Raw genomic sequence first — 21,496 nt, forward strand, 5'->3', positions numbered from 1 at the left:
TGTAAACTCTAAACATGGTTGTGTAGAGAAATCCAAGCAGATCAGCAGTTTCTTCAGAGCCTCAGCCATGTGACTGGCTGATTCAGTATTTCCATTATCAAGCGGTTGAGCAGGTGTGCTTAATGAAGTGGTGAGTCTGTAAGTAGTTTTACAAAATCCTGTATGTTAGCCATATATTTAGGTTTTCAGTAGTATTGGCACCGTAGCACGATGGCTCCCTGCGGTTTGGGATGTGAGCGCTACAAATTAAAATGAAGCTTTACGTATACGGTACAAAACTTTCACGTATACGCATGCAGATACAAACTTCACATTGGGACCATAGGCGTGCTGTACATTTCTACACACGCACATTATGTTGGACATAGAGTGACTGTGGAGCGCTGCCAGCTGGAGGAATCAGAAGGTCCCGTGTAGATTAATGAGGAGACACAAACCAAGCATGTTTCTCATTGACTCTGTGGAGGAATTGCTCATCTTTGCTTCTCCTGGTTACTTGGAAACACGGAGGCCAAGGTATCTTGTTACTAATAGAAGAGTAATTACAGCGCTATTAGAGATTTACAATTTATACTTTCCAGTTTTGTTGTGTAATGTTGGCATTAAGCAACAGTCCAAGAATGCAGTTTCCTCTTTCCATAGGTAACTGATGGTAATGTCATTTTAAGAGCAGCTAGAGATTTAAAACATGAAGTTATTTTTCTGTTAAAAACATGCATTTAACTTCATCAGATTCTGCCAGACCAATGATATCACTCAATTTTAGTTGCGCATTACTGGAAACCTGACACATAAGTCTTGTTCCCAAGTCCTTGTGTGAAAAGCACATTGATTGTGAGTGCCATCTTCATCAACTTTGTCTCTGCAAAACATGGATATAGCCATAGATTTGCTTTATTTTCTTCTAATGGTTAGAGCACAAAGATAGGTGGTAAAGATCTCTATGAGAAAATGACCCTGTGCTCACCCTCTGTAAACACTTTTCTGCTCAGTTTATGATCTTGATTTCTAGTTTTGAGCATTGTTTATTGCAAAATTTGCTCATTTGCTAAATTCTGGTCAGATTTAGAGTAAGTAAGTAAAATAAGCAGAGTGTGGTTACTTTGTGATTGATAAGTCACAATTGTTGCTGTGTGCTCTGCTTTTCTCAGCTTCACCCCTCACTGAAGACATCTGTTTTCAAAACACCAAGATAGAAATTTGCCTTCACAAAGCAGTGAAGGATCACATCACAGAGGCTAGAAGTCTATCTTTCATGCACTCCGGAAAGCCCAGATTAATTTTCTTGCTTCAAATGTATGTATATCTTATAATAACTGGCCTGAAAAGGATACATCCTCCACTCAAGGCCTAGAGAATATATGAAGATTATATTTTATACTAGGTTTTAATAGGAAAAAGAATACGAAATACCTGTTTTTCCTATATTTCAAGTGCTGTAGTACATGAAATACCTGCAATTTTCTTTCTTTCTCTTGATTAGCAGTATATATATAATGATTCAAACTATGACCAGATGGCATATGTTACCTGAATTGGTACTGTTAGCATTTTTTAAGGCAAAGGTGCCCACTGAAAATGAAGTTAACTTATATTTTCAGCATTTCTTGCAGCTGCTGGGGCCTCTTTCAGCTCATTGACTTCGCAACTTCAAGATTTGTGTTACTTAGCTTTTATCCAAGTAGCATAAATTCCTTCTTTGTGGTGAGACCTTTGTATAACTGCTTTTTTCACCAGTTTGATCCTCATTTACTGTGAGAGCATACAGTATGCCCAGACAAGCAGAAAGATAATAAACTTAGCAAAACTACTTGAGTCCTCGTTTTTGAGCTTGTGCAGGAGAAAGCACCCCGCTGACCTGGTCTCCATTACCTGGTAGAGTAGTGGCAGCTGTATAAGAGGCTGTTAAAGACATGACTACTCTCATCAATCTGATTTGCACTTTTGGGATGACTATAAGGGGGGGAAAGGCCTGTCTTACCATTACCTAGAGAGTAATCTAAAAAGTATTACTGCTTAAAAATCCAATTGATTTAAGATTCTTTTTTCTATATGTGTGTGAGCACAGAAAAATATCAGCCAAGGCAAACAGAAATGCATCAAAGTATGCTTTAAATATCCCACAGATGTCCTACTTTAGCCTTACTCCTCATGTTTCTCTGAGCATTTATAAAGTAGTAGGTAGGTAAAGCATCAGGGCCTATAACTTGATGTAAATGGAGAAGGTGTTTACAGCTACGAAGAGACAAAATAAATGTTCTAAAGGAAACTTAAACTCAGCTTCTGGCAGTGTTACATGCATTCCTTCAACAAAGAAGTCCTTTTATAATTTTATAGTCAGGATCATGAACAGTATGACTGTGTGTGATGTTCATGTATATACTGATAGTCTTCAGAATGATTTAAAACTAAGAGCTTGACATCATGTCATAAATGTTAAAACCTCAACCGCTATTAAAAAAAAATGTAATAGGGTTGCACAATTATACAATTATTGATTACTGAGTTTGTGTAATGCAGAAATGGTTGTGTTTGAGCAAGCAAAGCTAAGTAAAAAAACTAAGATCACCCCCACTGCTCATACAGAGAACTTCTGTAAAGGCAGAAGATTTGTCAGTTTGCTGGTCTGGAGCTTTCAGGTGGGTGTTAGCGCAATGCCACAACCTTCCCATGAGTAGAAATTTAACTTCACACCTCAGTAAATGTGTTAAATATGAAAGTCCGTGGCAACCTATTGGGTTAGGCAAAGGTTATCCCAACTGTCAATCTGATTCATAACAGGGCTGATGCATTGGGTTTGTAAAGTGAACAAACCACAAGACATTTGGAATAATGTCATTTGTGGAGATGTTTGGTCATAATGGACAGTGACACATGTAGAAAAAACAAACGCAGTATATCAGAACAAACACCTCACACAAGGAAGTATGAGATGGCCATTTTTATTTTGTCACCTTATATTTCCTTGTGTCCTCTCTCTCCTTTGGTTACTGGGAAATTGTTCCCCAAACAGGAAGCATAAGCAGGGACCTTGGTCCATAAGCACAATTTCTCCCCATATCCATGCTACATATGGAACTAGTCACGCTTCTGACCTGATGTGCTGCTTTGGAGGTGCTTGAAAGTCTGGATGACTCCCTGCCCTGTGCATACTGGTTTTTGCCTTCAGTGTTTTTGTTTTGTTTTTTCCATCCAGGGCTACTGTCCATCTAAATTGTAGAGCATGTACTCCTGTTATAGAGTTATCATTTGTAGAAGGAAGATTATGTTTCTTTCTTCTAAACCTTATGGTGTAGTTTAAGGGAAAATGGCCATTTTGAGTAATTCTCACTTCTTCACTCCTCAGAGAAGCGAGTTTTGTGTAATGGTGTGTGCTAATTTTAAAGGGCGTGCAAATTATAATGTCACACTGTCTGTCTTCCTACAGTTTGCTTCCCTCCTCTCTTTGTCTCTCCTCTCTCCTATTATTGGAATACTGTCACGGAAACGCACACTCTGCTGTAATATAATGCTGTAGTTTGATCCAGACCTCCCATTCATTTGTTTAGCTATAAAGGTCTATGAAGTTGATACATGTTTACATATTTGTTCACCCCTTCACTCTTTTCCAGTAACTATGGCTGCTGGCTTGACTCGTGCATGTATGTGTGTATGTGTGTGTATGTATATGTGTGTGTGTGTGTGTGTGTGTGTGTGTGTGTGTGTGTGTGTGTGTGTGTGTTCTTCCCATCGCTGAATTACACAACTCTTTCCACCCTGGGGCCTGAGAACTAGTCTGATGTGACCTGATGATTTTATTGCAGCAGCAGTCTATTTTGACTCTTTCTCTCTAGCTCTCTCCCTCACACACACACTCAAACACACACACACACACACACACACACACACACACACACACTACTTTCCCTCTGTCTCTCACTTCCCCCTCTAATTTTTTTTCTACCTCCACATCTGTTAATCTGCTCAGGGAATAGCAGCACAGTTTTCCAAACCTCTGTGCATTTACGTGTCATGCAATTCATCATTGGTAAGTCTTGGATGAGCACAAGTTCTGAGAAAGTCAGACTTCAACCCAGAAAAGGACCCTGAACTCAAATCAGATTATGGTTTGCTCATCCAGCCAGTAGCCGAGAACTTGAAATAGGTTTATTGCAGGTTTGGGTTTGAGGTGGTCAGCTTTCCTCAAAGAGAAGCAAACAATGTTCTTATCTACACCTTCGAACATAAAAGATGAAAGTCAAGGCTTAGCAGAATCCAGATACATCAGGTTTTTTTCAGTGATTTTCGAAAGACTTACCCAATTAAAATGAAGAAGCCACAAGAAATATTATTACCTGTGAAGTTTCTTGTGTTGGATCCATTTAGCTAGTGAACCAATGAAAGACTATTATTTGTTGTTATTACCAGGCTGCTGCTCATATTGTCGATGGCAACAAATTCAACTGTGGTTCCTTGCCAACTCTTTCACTGAAGTAGACGCTTTAGTGTATTTCCTTCATGTGTTTCAGTGTCTGACTGTGCTCAACAATGTGGCTCGCCACTACGTGGCCCTAAATGAGCCCTTGCTTGAATAAGAAGACACAAGCAAAGGTGCCGCCTCTGTTAGGAAACGCCTTATCGTGGCTAACTCCGCAGCTCATTCCATTAAACTGACATGAGAAAAAGATACTCGGATATTTTACTCTTCCTGGGAGTCCGCTGGTTCACTGGTTCTATCCACACACATAAAGAAGTCAAAGAGGTAATCCAGTTGCAGAGCTTTTAATGTATATGTAGCATTTATGTATACTGAAGCAATAAGAGCCCTGATTTTTGTGATACTGAATTTTTTTCACAGGGCCAAACTGCGGACTTGTACACAAGTAAGTAACATGTCGTCTGCTGGCTTTCGTTGATGGTTGAAAGTCACTCATGCATGGGGCACAGCCGCTCTGTACCAGTAATGTGTGTTGTTGGTACAGGGCTGTCTGTAAACCCATTAAAGCCTCGACCCCTGTTTTTAGACCTTGTCATGCCCTCTGGTCTTTGTGTTTCCATCAATGTGCTTCATTTCTGATTAATTGTGACAGGGAACAATAATGGGCACGTAGAGAAACGGAATTCTTTCTGGCTACTTGTCAGTCCGTATTAGCTCAACCAACAACCCCTCCAATCGGTGTAACCCATTAGCAGAGCTGACATAAAAAATATAAGCAACCTCTGATCACCCAGTCTTTAGACAAGCAACTAAACATTTGGTAATGAGCCATCAATAACACCAACTTTTGGGTAAGAATTGCACAAGATCTGCCTGTTGTTCTTTTTCATTCATTTTACTCCATAGTGTGTCTGATATGCCAGTTACTAATGCTAATACAATCTTAAACGTTTACGTGTACATTTCCCACTTTATAATTGTGTCTTCAAAATTGTAATTAATAGTATAGTAAAGTAGTAGTAAAGTAAGTTAATTATTCTTAGATTTAACTATTTAATAAATCATTATCAAACTCTTACAGATGACAAAGTAAGAACAGCCAGAGTCATGCAGCCACTGGGGAAGCCTGTGTGGGGACTATGCACATACACAGCACTGAAGTAATATCCAGTGATTATTAGTATTATTAGTAACAATTTCTATCATATGTCTTTTAAAGAGCCTATTTCCACTGTAATAATCTTCTGAGCTTTATCAGCAAATTTAAAACTGTGTTGACATGGCCACATAAGTAAATAGTGAGAGTGAGTGACCCAAGATAATTACCCTAATGTACAGTGCTGCTCAAAAGACTTTCATATCATTTTTTAAATTGGTCTCGAGCAGAGCTAAAGTTCCCCAACATTTTTTAAGGTCTTTCAATTTTTTTCTTTGGACATTTGCTGCTTTTACACCTTTTTCCCTTGTTTGTTTGTCAAGGTATTTAACACTGACCTGTGAGTCATTAGAGTATTTAAAAAATCACCTAACTCAAGGAATGAACCAGTTTGTGTCTACACACCACAGACAACTTAGAAAAGAACAATTTTTAAAATGTATCTATAGGTTTTGTTATTAGCATTGTGTTGCAAACACATGGAATTTGTTCTCATTTCTCTTTAACTAAATCTAAAAAAAAAAAAAGATAGCACCGCTTGACTGGCATAAATAGTATTTTTGCACTAACCAGCTGATTAACAAAAAGTTATTTGCTGAAAACCTGACATATCTCGGTATGGTGTGCAGCATGTTCTTAAAAACAATTAAAGAAACTGAGCAAGTGGAGATAAAAAGAAAAAGTTGGCCTTAAAAAACTATCACAGATGACAGTATCTGAAAATCATGTCCTTAAGAAATAGGAAAAAATGGAAGGATGGCTATCAAGAAGCCATTCCTAGAGAAGGAAAATATGGAGAAAAGGCTAAGATATGATACATTACACAAGAACTTGACTGGAAATCAGTGGCAGCAGGTCTGATTAAATTTGCAATCAATATGTATCGAGGAGGTCGAGGTTTAACAATGAGTTTCTACAGTCATCTGTAAAACATGGGAGAGGCTCTGTCATGGTTTGGAGCTGCATTTCAGACAGTGGTGTTGGAGATCTTGTCAAAATTGATGGAATTATGAACACAAAAAAGTACCATAAGATTTTGATCCAGCATGTTATACCACCTGCAAAGTATCAGATTAGCAGCGGCTTTGTTACCTGGATAGAAAGAGCAAACAAACGAACACTATCAGTCATGGATTGACCTTCCCAGAACTTGGATGTTAATAATAATTGAAGCAGTGGGATCATCTTGACAGAGAACAAGAAGCCAAGGCAGCCAACATCCAAAGAATGTCTTTCAAGTAGTCTGGAGAAATATTCCTGAAGACTCCTTAAAGAAATGACAAGAAAGCTTGACTAAGAGAGTTCAGGCTGTGTTGAATAAAAAAGGGTTTTATATCAAATAATGTTTTTGTGTGTTTCGATACCTTGTTGCACCTATGTCCTATTTTCCTAGTAAACTACAAAGAAATAAGGGGTGGCGTGTGACTTTTACACAGTACTGCAAGTAATAGCATGAGCTTAGGCACCGCTGTAAAAAGTGTCTGGCTCTACTACTGAAAGCAAGTATCAAACTCCAAGGAGAACACATACCTAGGTATGAGGCGGTACTGAATGTAATATGCCTTTTTTTCAGTTTTTTTGCGTGATTTATGCTATCCATTTTATGAAAAACAAGGAAATAAAGAGATGCCTGTGCAGTAATACGCTCTTAAAATAAGAGTAATTGCTTTTTGCCTGGGAAAGCTGTTAAGCAGTAACCCCTGAGAAACTTGAATTTATCACTCTGGTTTAAAAAAAAAAGAAAAGGCTGTGCATGCGCCTGCAGGAAACAGGTGGGGTTGGTGAGATTCAAGAAAGAAAAATGATGTTTGCATGGAGCCAAAACATTATGTGAAAATAGCATTTTAAATGACATTTCAATAAGGCAGACAAGAACAGTTCATACATTCATCATCTCCTAATTTGGAGTTAAATGTTTGCACAGATTTGAACGTTACGCTTTAAGAAGGGGCTCATAGACTTTTGCATGATGTCTTTTTAATAACAATCATTTTATCAAACAACATGACTGCCAAAAAAACCAAACAAAAAAACAACAACATGATGTAAATGTCACCTAAAAGCTAGATGACTGCGATTGGGCAAATGTCAAACAGTACAGGGATTCAGAAATGAGTTGGAGAAAATGAGGTCTAACTGTACATCAGGCCACTGTCATGTTATAACTTTTCCTCCACTCCCTCTTCATTTCTGTTCCATTAGGACTTCACACTGTAAGAGAGCACCAAAACAAACAGAGACAGAGCAAAAGGGAATGAAAGACTGCAATGTTTTGGGAAGCCCAGACTGCACATGTAAATTCCTTGTCAGCGGGCTGGAGTGAAGGGTGACAGGTGAGTTGACAGGAGACAAAAGAAATAGAAGAAAACAGCTGCACTAAAAAAATGGCCTTTAGTCAGACAAATAAGGGGATTCCACATAACAGGTTAAACTCCTATATGGACAATAATGTTGCATATTCTTTCTAAATCACAAAGGAAATGTAACAGTACCCACAGTTTAATATAAAACTGTTACACGTCAATCTTCTTCCCAGTTAGTGAAACAATCACTATACGACAAGTTGCATAACAGACTAAATCTGCTATTAATGTAAAAGAAGTCTCATAAAAACCTGTTGCATAACACGTGTTCTTTTCCAGTATATTCTTTGATGTCCCAAAAATAATGTGAACCTGTTAAAGATGAAAACTTCCAGTGAATGGCAGTGTGCTCGTGGCTAGTTTCCATCACAGTTCTTCCCTTCCATACAGGTCCCCTCTTCTTCTTCTTCTTCTTCCATTCGTTTTAATAGATTCACCGAGAAAAAAAAATAAAAACGAGACCATTGCTGCTGGCTGGCCAAAAAAAGAAAAGCTTGGCTCAACCTTCTTTGTTCATTGACTTTCCATTGCAAATCCAGCAGGCATTCTCTCTCAGCTCTCCTTTTCCCTGACCACAGCTATGGCTTTGGATACAGCAGCAAGTCTGTCCTTTCTCCTTTTGTGTTTGAAGATAATGCCCACTGTTTGAAGTGAAGGGAATTTAAGGCAAGTTTAAGGGAAAATTGGGCCTGAAAGAAGAGACCTGTCTATATTTGTGACGACTAACAATGTAAAATCAAGGCTAGATTCAAGAAAGAGTTACACAAAAATACTACAACGTAGCCCTCTTTGAGTAATTATCAATGAAGCAGCTATAGTTAGTTTTTTTGTTGTTTTTATTTTAATTTCTTTCATTTTGTCACAAATAGGTGCCCTTGTCAATCTAGCCTCTAAAGTATGTTGTCCATCCTCACAAATATAGGGGGAAATATTTTAAGCTCAAGTCTTATTTGGGACTATTTTTTTAGTTAGATTCAAATTAAACTACTTTACTTGTCAACCAGAACCAATTGAGGGAAACAATAAAAATTAGTATCAAAATATCAAGTTTGTTTGTTTTGGGGTTTTTTGTTTTTTGAGAAAATCTGCATCGTTAAAAATGTGCCACCTCCTGAGTGGTCTTCAAATCTAAGCCATGAGGCCACAGTTTAAGTATTTGTCACAGCTAAAAGTCCAAAAGTCATGCATGGGTTTGGTCTGTACCGAGTAAAATCCTGCCACACTGCCTCACATTCATGTCCTCTCAGCTACACTTGCAAGACTTGACAATCATGTTGGAGAGTTGCTCCACTTTAGGTGTCCGTCCAGAGTAGTAGAGTATAGTGAGGGGTTCCAGGTCTTGGGGGACACAGCAGGGGGAGGCGGATGCCTCTGGATTCAGAGTGTTGTAGAGGCTCAGCAGCTATTGAATAGGACATAGAAATTAAATAATTATAAAATTCACATTTGTTTTGTGTACCGTGTATCTCTGCTGTCTCTTCCTATGTGATATTACATGGCAGAGACATGGCACACAAAGACTTCTGCGCAGAAATCCATGAGAGAAAGTAGTAACAGCAAAGAGCCTCTGCCCCTCTACCAGAGAGCCAAACATCTGGTTTTTCACAGCCAAACTGGAGAAATATACACTCACTAGCCACTTCATTAGGTACACCTGTTCAACTGCTCATTGACGCCAATATCTAATCAGCCTAACACATGGCGGCAACTCAGTGCATTTAGTCGTGTAAACATGGTGACGATGACCTCCTGTTCAAGTTCAAACCGAGCATCAGAATGGGGGAAAAAGGGTGATTTAAGTAACAGTGAACGTGGCATGTTTGTTGGTGCCAGACAGGCTAGTCTGAGTATTTCAGAATGTGCTGGCCGGCAGGGATTTTCCCACCAAACCATTTTTAGGACAATTTTAAAACAATAGTCCGAAAAAGGGAAAAAGAGAAAATAACCAACTCTGGGCAAATATCAGTATGAAAGATGAACATAGCTACAGTGACATCACCCAGTGGTTTGTGAAGTCCTGTTCTGAAGCCTCGTGACGAGGGCTTCCCATGTCGCCACCTTGGTTGCAAAAACTGGACATGACGAGGCTGGGCAGGTCTGACTGCGAAACCAAACGCTTACCGCCTAACAACTTGTGACTGACAACTCGTCAACTCGTAAGCCAATGTCTTTGTGGTTTCATAGCATGCATATGGTGCATGAAACATGGTACGATGTACACTGGCAAAAAACAATAACAATATGAAAAAAGAGTGACTGCAGAGTGACCTACAAGCTTAGCAGAAAAGTGACTATGGAAGTCACGACAGAAAGCTGTTTTCCCATAGACATCTATAGGGCCAGAAGTCTTTTTGCAACCACAACTATTGCCATCTGGTGACGTTCAGATAGAATGCACGTTTAAGACACTTCTGCATTGATGGAGTTTTCCGACCCACAAGGTACGTCCATGTTTTATACATGAACAACGCAAAAAAGCAAAAACACTGTGTTTATATCAGACATCAGTGGAGAATGGCCAGACTGCTTTGAGCTGATAGGAAGGCAGCAGCAATTCAAATAAACCACTTGTTACAACCAAGGTATCTCTCAACATGACAATAAGGTCACTGTACTCTTAATGGCTTCCACAGTCACCGGGTCTTAATCCAATAAACCAACTTTGGGATGTGGTGGAATGGGAGATCCACATCATGGATGTGCAGGCGATAAATCTGCAGCAACTGCGTGATGCTGTCATGTCAATATCCACCAAAATGTCAGAGGAAGGTTTCCAGCTCCTTGTTGAATCAGAACTGCGTGCAACCTGATAATAGCAAGGTATAGCTAATGAAGTAGCCCGTGAGTGTATAAAGCATACCTTGTTTACTACTGATGCAAGTGCACAGATGAGGTTCATGATACACACACACACACACACACAAAAAAAAACCCACCATAAAAAATCATGAAAGGAACCAATTTCTGGCTAACATAGCTGTAGCTCTTTTCCTTTCCCCTAAAGTCAACTTTCTTTTGACTGGATGCCCCAGCAGGTGGGGATTCATTCAGTTTACATATCAAATAAAGAATATAGCTCTTTCCCCATGTTTAAATACAGGGCTCAGTCTTGTTAACACAAAACAGCTGCCTGGAGATTCAGTGGCAAAGTGGCTAGAGTTTCTGCTAGAAGAGTTACAGCCCAAGGCATTTTTATTTTAATCAATGCAATACCTATACTCTGACTGTGAAAGATAGCTTTCAGATATATTTATCAGATATATTGATTTGTGATCAAATGGACAAGTTTTTTATATTTTGTTTTTTACACTGTAATTTAAAATACCATGTATAGTTGTAGTGAATATACATATAAAACATTGACATTTATGATGCTTTTTTTTCTGCAATCTACGATGTACTTAAAGGTATTTTTGTTTCTGCTGCTGTAAATTCTACTGTGCAAAACTCCCTCAGCATAATCCCACTTACCGAGCTGTGCGTTGTGTCTGAGCTCCTCAGGTAAGGGCATGGCCCAGAGCAGTAGTTGGCATCGTAACCACTGGGCTCGTGGATCCACTTCCAGTCCAAATCACGGCGGAAATCAATGTGCAGCCGGCGAACACAGCAGCTCTCCTCCGTGTTTCTGTGATGAGGAGGAACAACAAAAACATAGTCAGTCTCAAGAAATGTTTTCAGTGGAACATTTAGGTTCTCTTAATATTTAATTGTTGTATCAAATATTTAAGCTCCTGCACATGAAAGTACCATTAAAACTTGACAGCACTAAGAATAGATTTTTCAAGGACTAGCTAAAACTGGCGTGAATCCCCTTACGAGAAACAGTAGTTTGTGTCCAGCGCTCTCTTGCGTCGGCGTGTTGACTGAGTGTCCAGGCGGTGGGGCGGGATCATCATGAGGATGAGATGAGGGAGATTCTGTTCCATTTTCCTCTTCAAGTGATCCAGATCCAAGCGACTGTGCTCCTCCTCTTCATCAATACCTTGATTATAAACATGATCCAAGTGCACAACTATTAACAACTGTGGAAAAAATCCATCCTTTTTTATCTGAGAAAGACCTTAAATATTATTCACCATAATATAAGAGCACTTGTACTGTATTGCAATTCATCAGATTGAAGCATCTATGCTTAAAAATTATTTCTATGTAAATAACCTTTGATTATTTATCACAATAAAGATGTGATTTGGTTATTACGAAGATTACATTTTCTTTCTTTCTTCCTGTTAGAAGGGAGTTTTTCCTTCCCACTGTCGCCAAAGCGTTTGCTAATCAGGGGTTATATAATTTAGGGGGTTTTCTGTGTTTCCTTTGTGCTATTGTTGGGTCTTTGCCTTGAGGCAACTATTGGTGATTTGGCGCTGTATAAATAAAGGTGTATTGAATTCAATGAAATGTTGCCATGTAAATGTATTGCAGGGATGGTAAGAACTCACACAGAGCATAAAACATGACTTGCACAAACCCCTAGTAGCTATGTCCATCCTATATACAGTTTTTTTGTTTTTTTGTTTGTTTGTTTGTTTGTTTGTTTGTTTGTTTGTTTGTTTGTTTGTTTGTTTGTGTGTGTGTGTGTGTGTGTGTGGGGGGGGGGGGGGTATATATAAAAACTGATGTGACAAAATCTCACTGTAGCTCACCTTTAAACTTGACCTCCAGGACCTCACTTTCCTTGTCAATGATGTCGCCATTTGGGCTGAAGGTGTGGCATGGACAGTGGACACTAATTTCCAAACCCATATTAGATCCTGCAATTAAAAAAAGGCAAGCTTTCATTAACCTTAATGGTAATCCTTTATTATTCCTAATGATAACAATTCTGAGTTATTATGAAATGAGGAAATATGGAGATCTCAGGCTCACCTCTCTTCATCAGCCACTCCCGCACTGTTTCGGTCACATCAAAGGAAATCCATTCTGCGGTACCTTTGGTCAGCACATTCTTGGCTCCAATGAAGCGCTGCTTTCTAATGTGTTCATTTCGCCTCACGATCTGTGAAGCAAAAATAAATAGTTGGTCTGAAGCCTTTTTTCTCAACTGTTTTAGTTGTTCTTGTTCTGATTGTTCAATAATAGTGAATCATGTGGAGGAAAGAGTGCATTCAATATATTAATAAACTATGAATACAGAAAAAGTACACTACACTGAGGCTATGTCGACATGTACATGGGTATTATTTAAAATGGGAGTTTTTCGTTTTTGCCTTGAAATATCACTTTTCACGTGAAAATGCAAAAAGCAATGTCCAGGGCTGTCAAAAGCATACCGGGTGGCACTACAGCATAACTCTAACAATACGGAAATGTTGACCAATCAGAAGCTGACAAACAATGAAGTTGCACACACAAAACTGACACTCACACATCTGACTTTCCTCATTCATTTCCCTGCCTAGATTTAAATCTTCACCCTGGAAGGGGTTTTTCAAAAGCTCCAATTTCAGTGACCGTAAAATGACAGTAAAATGCCATTTATGTGTTGGAAAAGGCTAAAAGCTATAGAAAAGCTACATTTATCAAAATACGTGTGTGCACGTAGACGGACTGCAGGCAAGGGGTGTTTTTAAGCTAAATGCAAATTCCCACCTTTGCATAATAAGTCATATCATGTCATAACTGTTCAAATGATGAAGAAGGTTTGAAGTGGCAAAAGACAAAAATGACAAAATATGCATTTCTTACATCAGCCAGACTCAATATGCTAAAATTTAATGGTGCTATATCTTAAACAAAAGATGTATTTTTAATCAACAAAAGGCCAACTCTGCTATTATAACAGCTGTCAGTTACTTTTAGTTAAATTCCCCATTAATGCTGCTTTTCGCAGTGTTCCAGGAGACTGTATCATTGCATTTGATAAAATCAGACTAAACCTTGTCTTTCCATTTTTGTTGGCTTGTATTTATTTCTTTATAACTAAAGACATGTGGGAATGTGCACAAGATCTATAAATTTACATTTGACTATTTCTGTTATTATTTACTTAACTTTTGGCAAGGTTGCTACAGGTCCCTGGTTTTTCTGTGGAATTTGGCTATTTGGCTAGAACATGCTATAAATACCTCCTCTGTCACCAGAGCAGGATGCAAAAGAGCTTTTTTCTAACCGCTATTAAGTCACTGAACAAGTTATGACCTGTTTATTTATTTATTATTAATTTTATTGACAGACATTCTTTTTTTGTATTTTGCACACATCTAAATTATTCTTTTTTTTTTCTTGTGACCTTCTAATCTAGAGCTTTTTTTCCATAGGTTTTTCACACACTTTTTACTTGTTAATCTGTGGTGTGACAATGAAGTTTAATCTGAATCCATGTTGGAGGTGTTTTTCGGTCAGTGGGTTGGGCAGATCTATTTTTATGAAAATAAAAAGGCAGATTTTAAACAAAATCATTTATTTACACCAAAATCTTACAAAACCAACCACAGAACACAGCATACATGTAAATACCAACATGCCAACCATGTGTATCTAAGCACCTGCACACACACCAGATTGCTATGATGCTTTTAACTGCCAAGATTAATACCAACTCTGGGTACTATGTTAATAGTATATTTTTCTGTCATTTAATTGTGTATCGGTTACTTTGGTGTAGCATTGGGGAGGTCCTTATCAGCAGGAAAAGTTGTAAAAGTTAAGAAGCTACAGTTAAAACTTTTTCACAGTTTCCAAAAACAAAGAGTGGACCGAATTGGAGTCTTTTCTGGGCCAACTCTGGTCCCCAGGCCATATGTTTGACACCCCTATCTTAGATCCTTATAACAGAATATTGCATTAAGGACATTAACTACAATATTCAGTACTAGAGATCTACACATAACTATAATTAAGATCATTATAGACATTTGTAGATGTCTACTACTTGTTCTTCGATAACACTGTCTGTGGCTAACTGTCCCGGTTCTGCAAAGATCTTGCAGGCCTGCTGAACCTTTCAGTTGTTCATCTATTTGTTACCTAGAGCCTAACTGCAATCGAGTTATAATTGTCTATTTTTTGTTAGTTGGAGCCTGAAATAACAATAGAACTGACTAGCTATTTCAAGACCGGTTTCTCAACAGTTCAGAATTGTAGTGGTATTTTTCTTTTGTTTGTTTTTCCTTGTATACAAAGATTACATCCAGAAAAAGTATTTGCGGTCTGCCTTTTATCTAGGTAGAAGGACAAGGAAACGGTACCTTTACGCACCTGGTAGAGCTCAATCCGCTGTTCATTCCTCTTGGCAGTCGAGTTTGGAACTCTCAGCGCTCGAAACTCTGCTCTGAACAGGTTGGTGGCGTTCCTCTCCATGGCGGAGATGTTAAAACGGAAAACCTTAGAAGTAATGCCTTTTGGGCAGTAAGACAGATCGTCTGGAACAAATAGAATAAAACAAATGTTTTGTGAGGGAGCATGCTTAGAAGCATTTTATGTCCGTAGATAGATAAGACAGATGGACCTTGTATAGATAAAGATACACAGTTCAAATCCGATCTTGGCCATAGTGGTTCTGTGGTGTCTGGCACTACGTTTATCACAGTGAACGACTAGTGTTGCTGCACACCTTAATCAGAACTTGTCAGTGTTTCTCTAACACATTTTGTCTATATTTGGTGGAAATGAAAATGTCGTCACTGAAATAGCATTATTTAGATAAGTATGACCTCACCTATCTGGTATCAAAAACCTTCCTATCCTCAGTCCCACTGACAACTTTTTGGACCTGAACCCTTTCTGACCATGATGACTTCTCCACAGCCCAACCTCAGTCCTTGAGACATGCCAGACTCTGTATAAGTACCATGCTATAAAAGGAAATCTTTCCGATGCTTGTTGTCCACACTCTCAACACAGTAATTTGAATGACCTTAAGGCTGCTCTGTGAACCAACTCGAGGCCGTGGCAGGTGTAAATGAAGCAGAAGGCTGCCACAAGACTGACAGGTCAACCTATTACCTCTGAACCCCATCAAAAAGCTAATGTATGTAAATGAGATAAAGCGCGTGATGTCACTGGCCCAGACTCAAATTTTCATTTCACAAAGTCAGCCTCCAAGCACTCTTATGCCTCATGCAGGGAGCACCATTGGCGCTGTGGCTTGTAATCACTGACAGTCTACTGTCTTAAAGGAGTGGTTTGATATTTTGTAAAACTTACATTCCCACTTCCTCGCTGTAGGTTACGTGAGAAACGTGACATCACTGCTATGAATTCCACCCCAAAAAAAAGGATGGCGCGAGCTAACAGCTAGTCACACGTCATTTCATTCTCAAAAAATAATAGGATCTAATGTTGGCAGCTAGATGCAGTATTCTTGGCGTGTGGTAATACATGATGTCATTCACAAGCATGTGCCTATTGTGGAATGATAATAAAATCTGTGGCCACCTTTAATGAATGACAGTACATTCTAAAGTGTAATCAAGGGTAAATAACACAGACCTCTAGAGCGTAATTGGATACAAACAAGTCATGTGACGTTGAAAAGAAAAAACAACTGACACGGTAGAGGTTTGGGAGTATAGTTAATGAATGCATTAACAGGGCCGGATACTGCACCACTGCTCAGTCTTGCTGCTATGCTTTCCAAGTACCCATTTGCATTTGAATTGAAAACAGTCCCTGTGGTCCAGAAAACATTTTTTCCCCGTAGACCGCCATTATCAAAAGAGACATCTGTAAAACTGTTAAATACGATGGATCAAATTCATGGAGTCTTAGCCACAAAAGTGAGTTTTTATTTCTTGTCTATGGACTGCAGATTGTGGGACAAACCAGTCAGTGCGCAGCTAATGGTGTAACCACAACAACAAAGCTTCACTAAGAGCTACAAAGTGTTCGAGTCACTTTAAGAGGGGTCACAGTGTTTCTACCCAACATTACACAAAACAGTCTCTCAGTAAAACCTTCCCAAGTCTTATCTGCACCTGAATCTAATCTAACTTTAACTGTAGCTTTATCATTACACAAAAGAGATTAGGGGTGCTTTGTAAAAGGTATCCTGGTGATAGGCGTGGCAGATCAAAAAGTGCTTCGTCTGTATGTGTCGAGGGCAATGAAAGCTGATGTAATTTGTTTTTATTTTGAAAGATTTGTTGGAGAGTTTGACACATCATCATACCTTAAAGAAGATGGGGATTTGTCTCCATCTGTTACATAGATTTTGAGTAAATACATAAAAAAACCCTGCATTTTTCTGCAGGAGAAGACATGTTTTAAATTTGCTTGAGTTGTTGATGAACTGGGTTAAAACAGAGGGGACCTTACCCATTTGCTCCCATTGAGGTAAAACTTATGTTTTGAGTTTTGTATGTCTTGTATGAAGAAGTAAACTGGATAAACATGGAGAATACAATGCTTTAAATGTTGTTTTAATCTAAAAGATGTTTGCGTTGCTTTTTTTTTTCCTTTCCTGCAAAATTCAAAAGTGGACCTCAACCAATCTGAAAGTTCATCATCTTTCCTTCTCCATCATATGAAAATCACATTACCCACTCTCAGTTTAGGGGCTGAATGAATACAAGTGGATATACTGGGCATTGACAGAATGCATATTTCCAAGTATGAGATCACACTGGACATATTAAAAAAAACACTGGCATACACATACAACTCTTGTATTTAAGATTTTGTCATCAATCGGCGTGTGTTATTCTGTTTAAACACCAGTGAACAGGACACCGTATATAAATCTTTGTCGTCACATTGTCGTACCTCGAGACCATCCGTGGCTCTCAAATCCAGCTACGCCTATTTCCTGGTGTTTTTGTCAAAAACCATTTTGTGAGATTTGAAACAGAACATTGCTGAGGGAAAGTAGGTCTTTTGAGAAACACCTGTTGATTTCAAAGGGACTGTGATGCAATGGTCTTGGCTTTGCTCTAGACCATGAGGCCCGCTTCGCCTCTCGCACACGCACAGCAGTTATCCTATTCTGCTTTTTCGGTAATCCAGACTCAGTCGGACCACATGCCACTTGAATTTCCTTCAAGTGCTGACACATGTCCCTCCAGCACAGGTTTTCCAATTACAGTTCGTAGCTTTTTATTCTATAGAGGAGAAAGTCAAATATGGGTTTAACACATGTAGAGGAAATAATGTGAGCCTAAGCAGTCTTTATGTGTTATTTTAACAAATATTTCACATATAAATTTAAACTCATTTTAAGCCAAGTAATGACTTGTTACCTATACCTGCTGGCAATATGAGATGCTGGCATAGTCTTTAGACTTAATTGGGTTTAGGGCTCAGCCTCACACACGGTTTAGTAAAGTTAAACCTGAGCTGTCCTGTATGTGATCTCATTCTCGTGGGCCACCCGCGAGCATAATTAACTAGCCAAGACGGCCAGTGGGGTCACTGCCATCTCAATAGGCAAGTGGGTGGCACCAGCATGAGGGCTACAGAAGAGCCAACTCCTCCCATGCAGAGAAACTCTAAACCAGAAAAGAGTCCTTCTATCCCAGCTAATGGGGAGGTCCTGCTGTCTAGCTTTTCCTGCTCATTTCTGATAACTTTTCCAACTCCTTCTTCTATAGGCATCCCCATCTGCCTGTGCAGATGTCCCTCTCATTTGAACCTGACTGGAAAGGAAATGGGAACATCTGGGATGGGAGACATGAACCATAGAGAGGGGAAAAAAAACAAAGCGAATAAGAGCGGAGTCAGGAGTGGGAGGAGAGTGGCCTTCCTGGAACACAGGTTCAGACATAAAACAGGTTGGCCAGCACAAAAGAAATAAAGCACATCATTCACAAGGGCACTGCTTTCTGTTCGCCTTTTAGTTTTACAAAAATTCAGAGAAGAGTTTTATACAATTAAACATTAATCTGCCAAAGGGGAATTTGTTTTTTCTATGTTTGCGATGATTATGTGACACTAACCAGTTACCAGCACAAACACTAAAAAAGAGGATTTAGTTTGTAAAAGAGAGGACGGCTTGAATGGAGTTAAACGTGGAATATAAAAATATATATATTATAATAAAAATAATATCATAAAATTGAGAGAGTCTTTTGCCAGCTAGAAATTTTATCAATCTAAAACTGTCAATGAAACGGAATTACATAATTGCTGTTTTGAGTCTTGTGCCGCTGGGTTTAGGCGTACACTCTTCGTTTGATGCGTAATTACGCACTATGGACACGTTGGTGGCTGGCACAAGTTGGAGAAAGACAGCTTGGCTGTCTGAAAAAGTGCGATACTTACTGTTCTCCGGCGGTCCGTTGTCCATGTTGAATTTGTATATCTCTTTGGCATAGTACTCTGTCTCTGTGTTGTCTTGACCGCAACTCTGCTGCCGATCCCTCCCCAACTCCTCCAGTAGCTCCTTGGTGCTGTTATACAACGCTTGGATTTGATAGGGGATTTTACTCGGTCCAAGGGATTGTGGAGGACTAGTCAGCCGAAGTTTGCTCAAAATTTGACCCCGTATCGCCTCGACCCTCTTCCTTTTCACATGGTCAATATCCACAGTGGCACAAGTTGACAGGGATGAGCTCAAAGTTGCGCAGTTGAGGAGGATGACAAACAGTAAAGCCTTGCCCAAATGCATCTTTCTCTCTGCATTTGTTCGCTCGATGGTTGAAATGTGTGGAGGACTACCAGGGTCCGTGTCAACTATCCGTCAAAATCACAGTCCTGTGACCTATGGTTCTTCTTGTGCTTCTCTAAACTTCCCTTGGAAACTAATGCTTAAAAACTCCTCGCTTGATTCGTTTTCTTGTCCCCTTCGCCTGCGGAAATCCAATTTTGTGTTCGCCCATTAGACACAACTCAATTCAAAGTCCCGAAAAAGACGCTCTCCCACATATATGAAACTGATCCGTAGAAACAAGCAATCTGGTCTTTTGCATACTTGTACTCACTCCAGCAGATTTATCCGGTGGCCTGGCACACTTCTCCTCTAAGTCTGTATCACTTAAATGTGGAGCCGCCTTATTGTCTCAGAGGAGGCAGACCGCAGGTTGTCCCGTTAACGAGGTATATGCGACTCTGAGCGGTCGGTATGGCCTCACATGAGCTTTATAGCGGTCGTTTCTGACGTTTTGATGGAGGAGGGTCCCCGGGAGCGCCCAAAACGTAAGCGGGCAGTGAATGCAACGCTCCAGTCATCAACTCTGACATAATAAGCAAGTTTCACGGGCAGGCCCATCAAACAGCAGGGACAATTTAAGCTCCAGCCCACATTTGTTTGTTTACGAAGGTATTTGAAGTGGTGTTCAGGTCTGGTCTTGTGGTCCCCGTTTGTGTGAGTGTGAGTTCGCGTGTGTCTTTATAGTCGTACGTCGCTGTAAATTATAACCGTGTTGAAATCTCAGTTGGTGCGTCTTCTGATTGTCTGCTGTCGTATGCCCCCTAGTGGCAAGTTGTACCACTTGCAGTTGCCAATTTTGTTTCCCCAACAAATTGCTCAAAGAGCCTTACACTTGAAAAGGATGTAATACTGTGTGGTGTTTATTGTCCAGATACAAACGTTTGGTGTTGTCTTTCCCTCTAAACAGCCCCGGAGGAAAGTTGTGGTAGCAGCTTTAACAATGGCAATAAATAGAGGTCACAAAGTTTACACATAAAAAAATCCATAAAGATAACAAGTGATAATTCACTGTTGGGTATTTTTGTATGTGTTTGTTTTGCTCTGTTGTCTGATGTTGGAGTCTTCCCACAAAGACCAGCACAAAACAGGGCAGCGGTTGTTGTCCAAGGTTGCACTCAGATTACATAGATCCTTTTGAAACGTCACTTTCAGGCAACGTGATTACATTACTGTTGAAAAGAACCAAAGTTTCCTCGCTGTCAGCGCAGATTTTCCCATGCCCTCTGCAAACCGCCATCCACACAGAATTTTTTTTTTTGTTTTTGTGCTGATGTCTGAAGGCCTTGGAAGCCTGTAAGTTATTATATATTTACAGCCCCCCACCTCCACCCCTCACCCAGCTTGTTTTATCTCTTTTCATAGAGCATATTCACATTTCTCAGACCTATTTTAAGTCGAAGCTCAGTCAGACACTGGAGGCCCCGTACCCAAACATGGCATTTCGCCGTGTTTATTTTGTCCACCAGTTTGCATAGCAAGAATAATTTCATACAATTGCCAAACTTGGTAAATATTTGGCATTAAGAGTAAGCTCAGGTGTATCATATACACATTTATTGGTTGACTTTGCAGGGAAGCATTATTGGGTAAATATGCAGATTATAGTGAAAACATAATTATGATGTGAATCCACTTACTGTCTGTTTTATTTTTTACAGCCAGATGTCTTCTCAGAAAAACATGGCTCATACTCTTTATGTAATAACTCTGACTTCCATTTACTCTTTGGCTTGTTAGGAATGCCAAGTATCCCTGAATCGCAGTTATTGTTTAACTCTTTTAACTGTGGTGAAGATTTTTTTGTTTGTCCATTAATAACCAAGATTCTCTGTCTTTGCTGCTTTTGATACTTTAGTCACAGAAATATATGTATTTTTGTGTCTACTTGAATCCATCTCCAAACTAAAGTCTCTCCAAACTCCAGCTGAAACGCCTTCATCTATAACTTGATGTCGGGAGCGATATGTAAGCAATCC

General features: G+C 39.4%; 1 protein-coding gene across 1 annotated transcript; it reads right to left on the reverse strand.

The window, feature by feature from the left end:
• Nucleotides 1–7,530: 7,530 nt before the first annotated feature.
• On the reverse strand, nucleotides 7,531–20,155 carry LOC147312505 (transforming growth factor beta-3 proprotein-like). Its single transcript, XM_086263979.1, has 7 exons — nucleotides 19,133–20,155; nucleotides 15,134–15,297; nucleotides 12,803–12,932; nucleotides 12,580–12,687; nucleotides 11,753–11,918; nucleotides 11,408–11,561; nucleotides 7,531–9,338 (listed from the first exon to the last, which is right to left on the reverse strand). Exons 1-7 carry the CDS (start codon nucleotides 19,476–19,478, stop codon nucleotides 9,180–9,182), a joined length of 1,227 nt encoding a protein of 408 aa, XP_086120105.1. The 5' UTR covers nucleotides 19,479–20,155; the 3' UTR covers nucleotides 7,531–9,179.
• Between the last annotated feature and the right edge of the window lie 1,341 nt (nucleotides 20,156–21,496).

The sequence above is a fragment of the Aulonocara sp. 'chitande type north' Nkhata Bay genome, linkage group LG15 (genome assembly GCF_057382095.1).
Source record: "Aulonocara sp. 'chitande type north' Nkhata Bay isolate Kocher_YH1m ecotype deep benthic linkage group LG15, A_spYH_male_GT1.1, whole genome shotgun sequence".
NCBI lineage: Eukaryota > Metazoa > Chordata > Actinopteri > Cichliformes > Cichlidae > Aulonocara > Aulonocara sp. 'chitande type north' Nkhata Bay.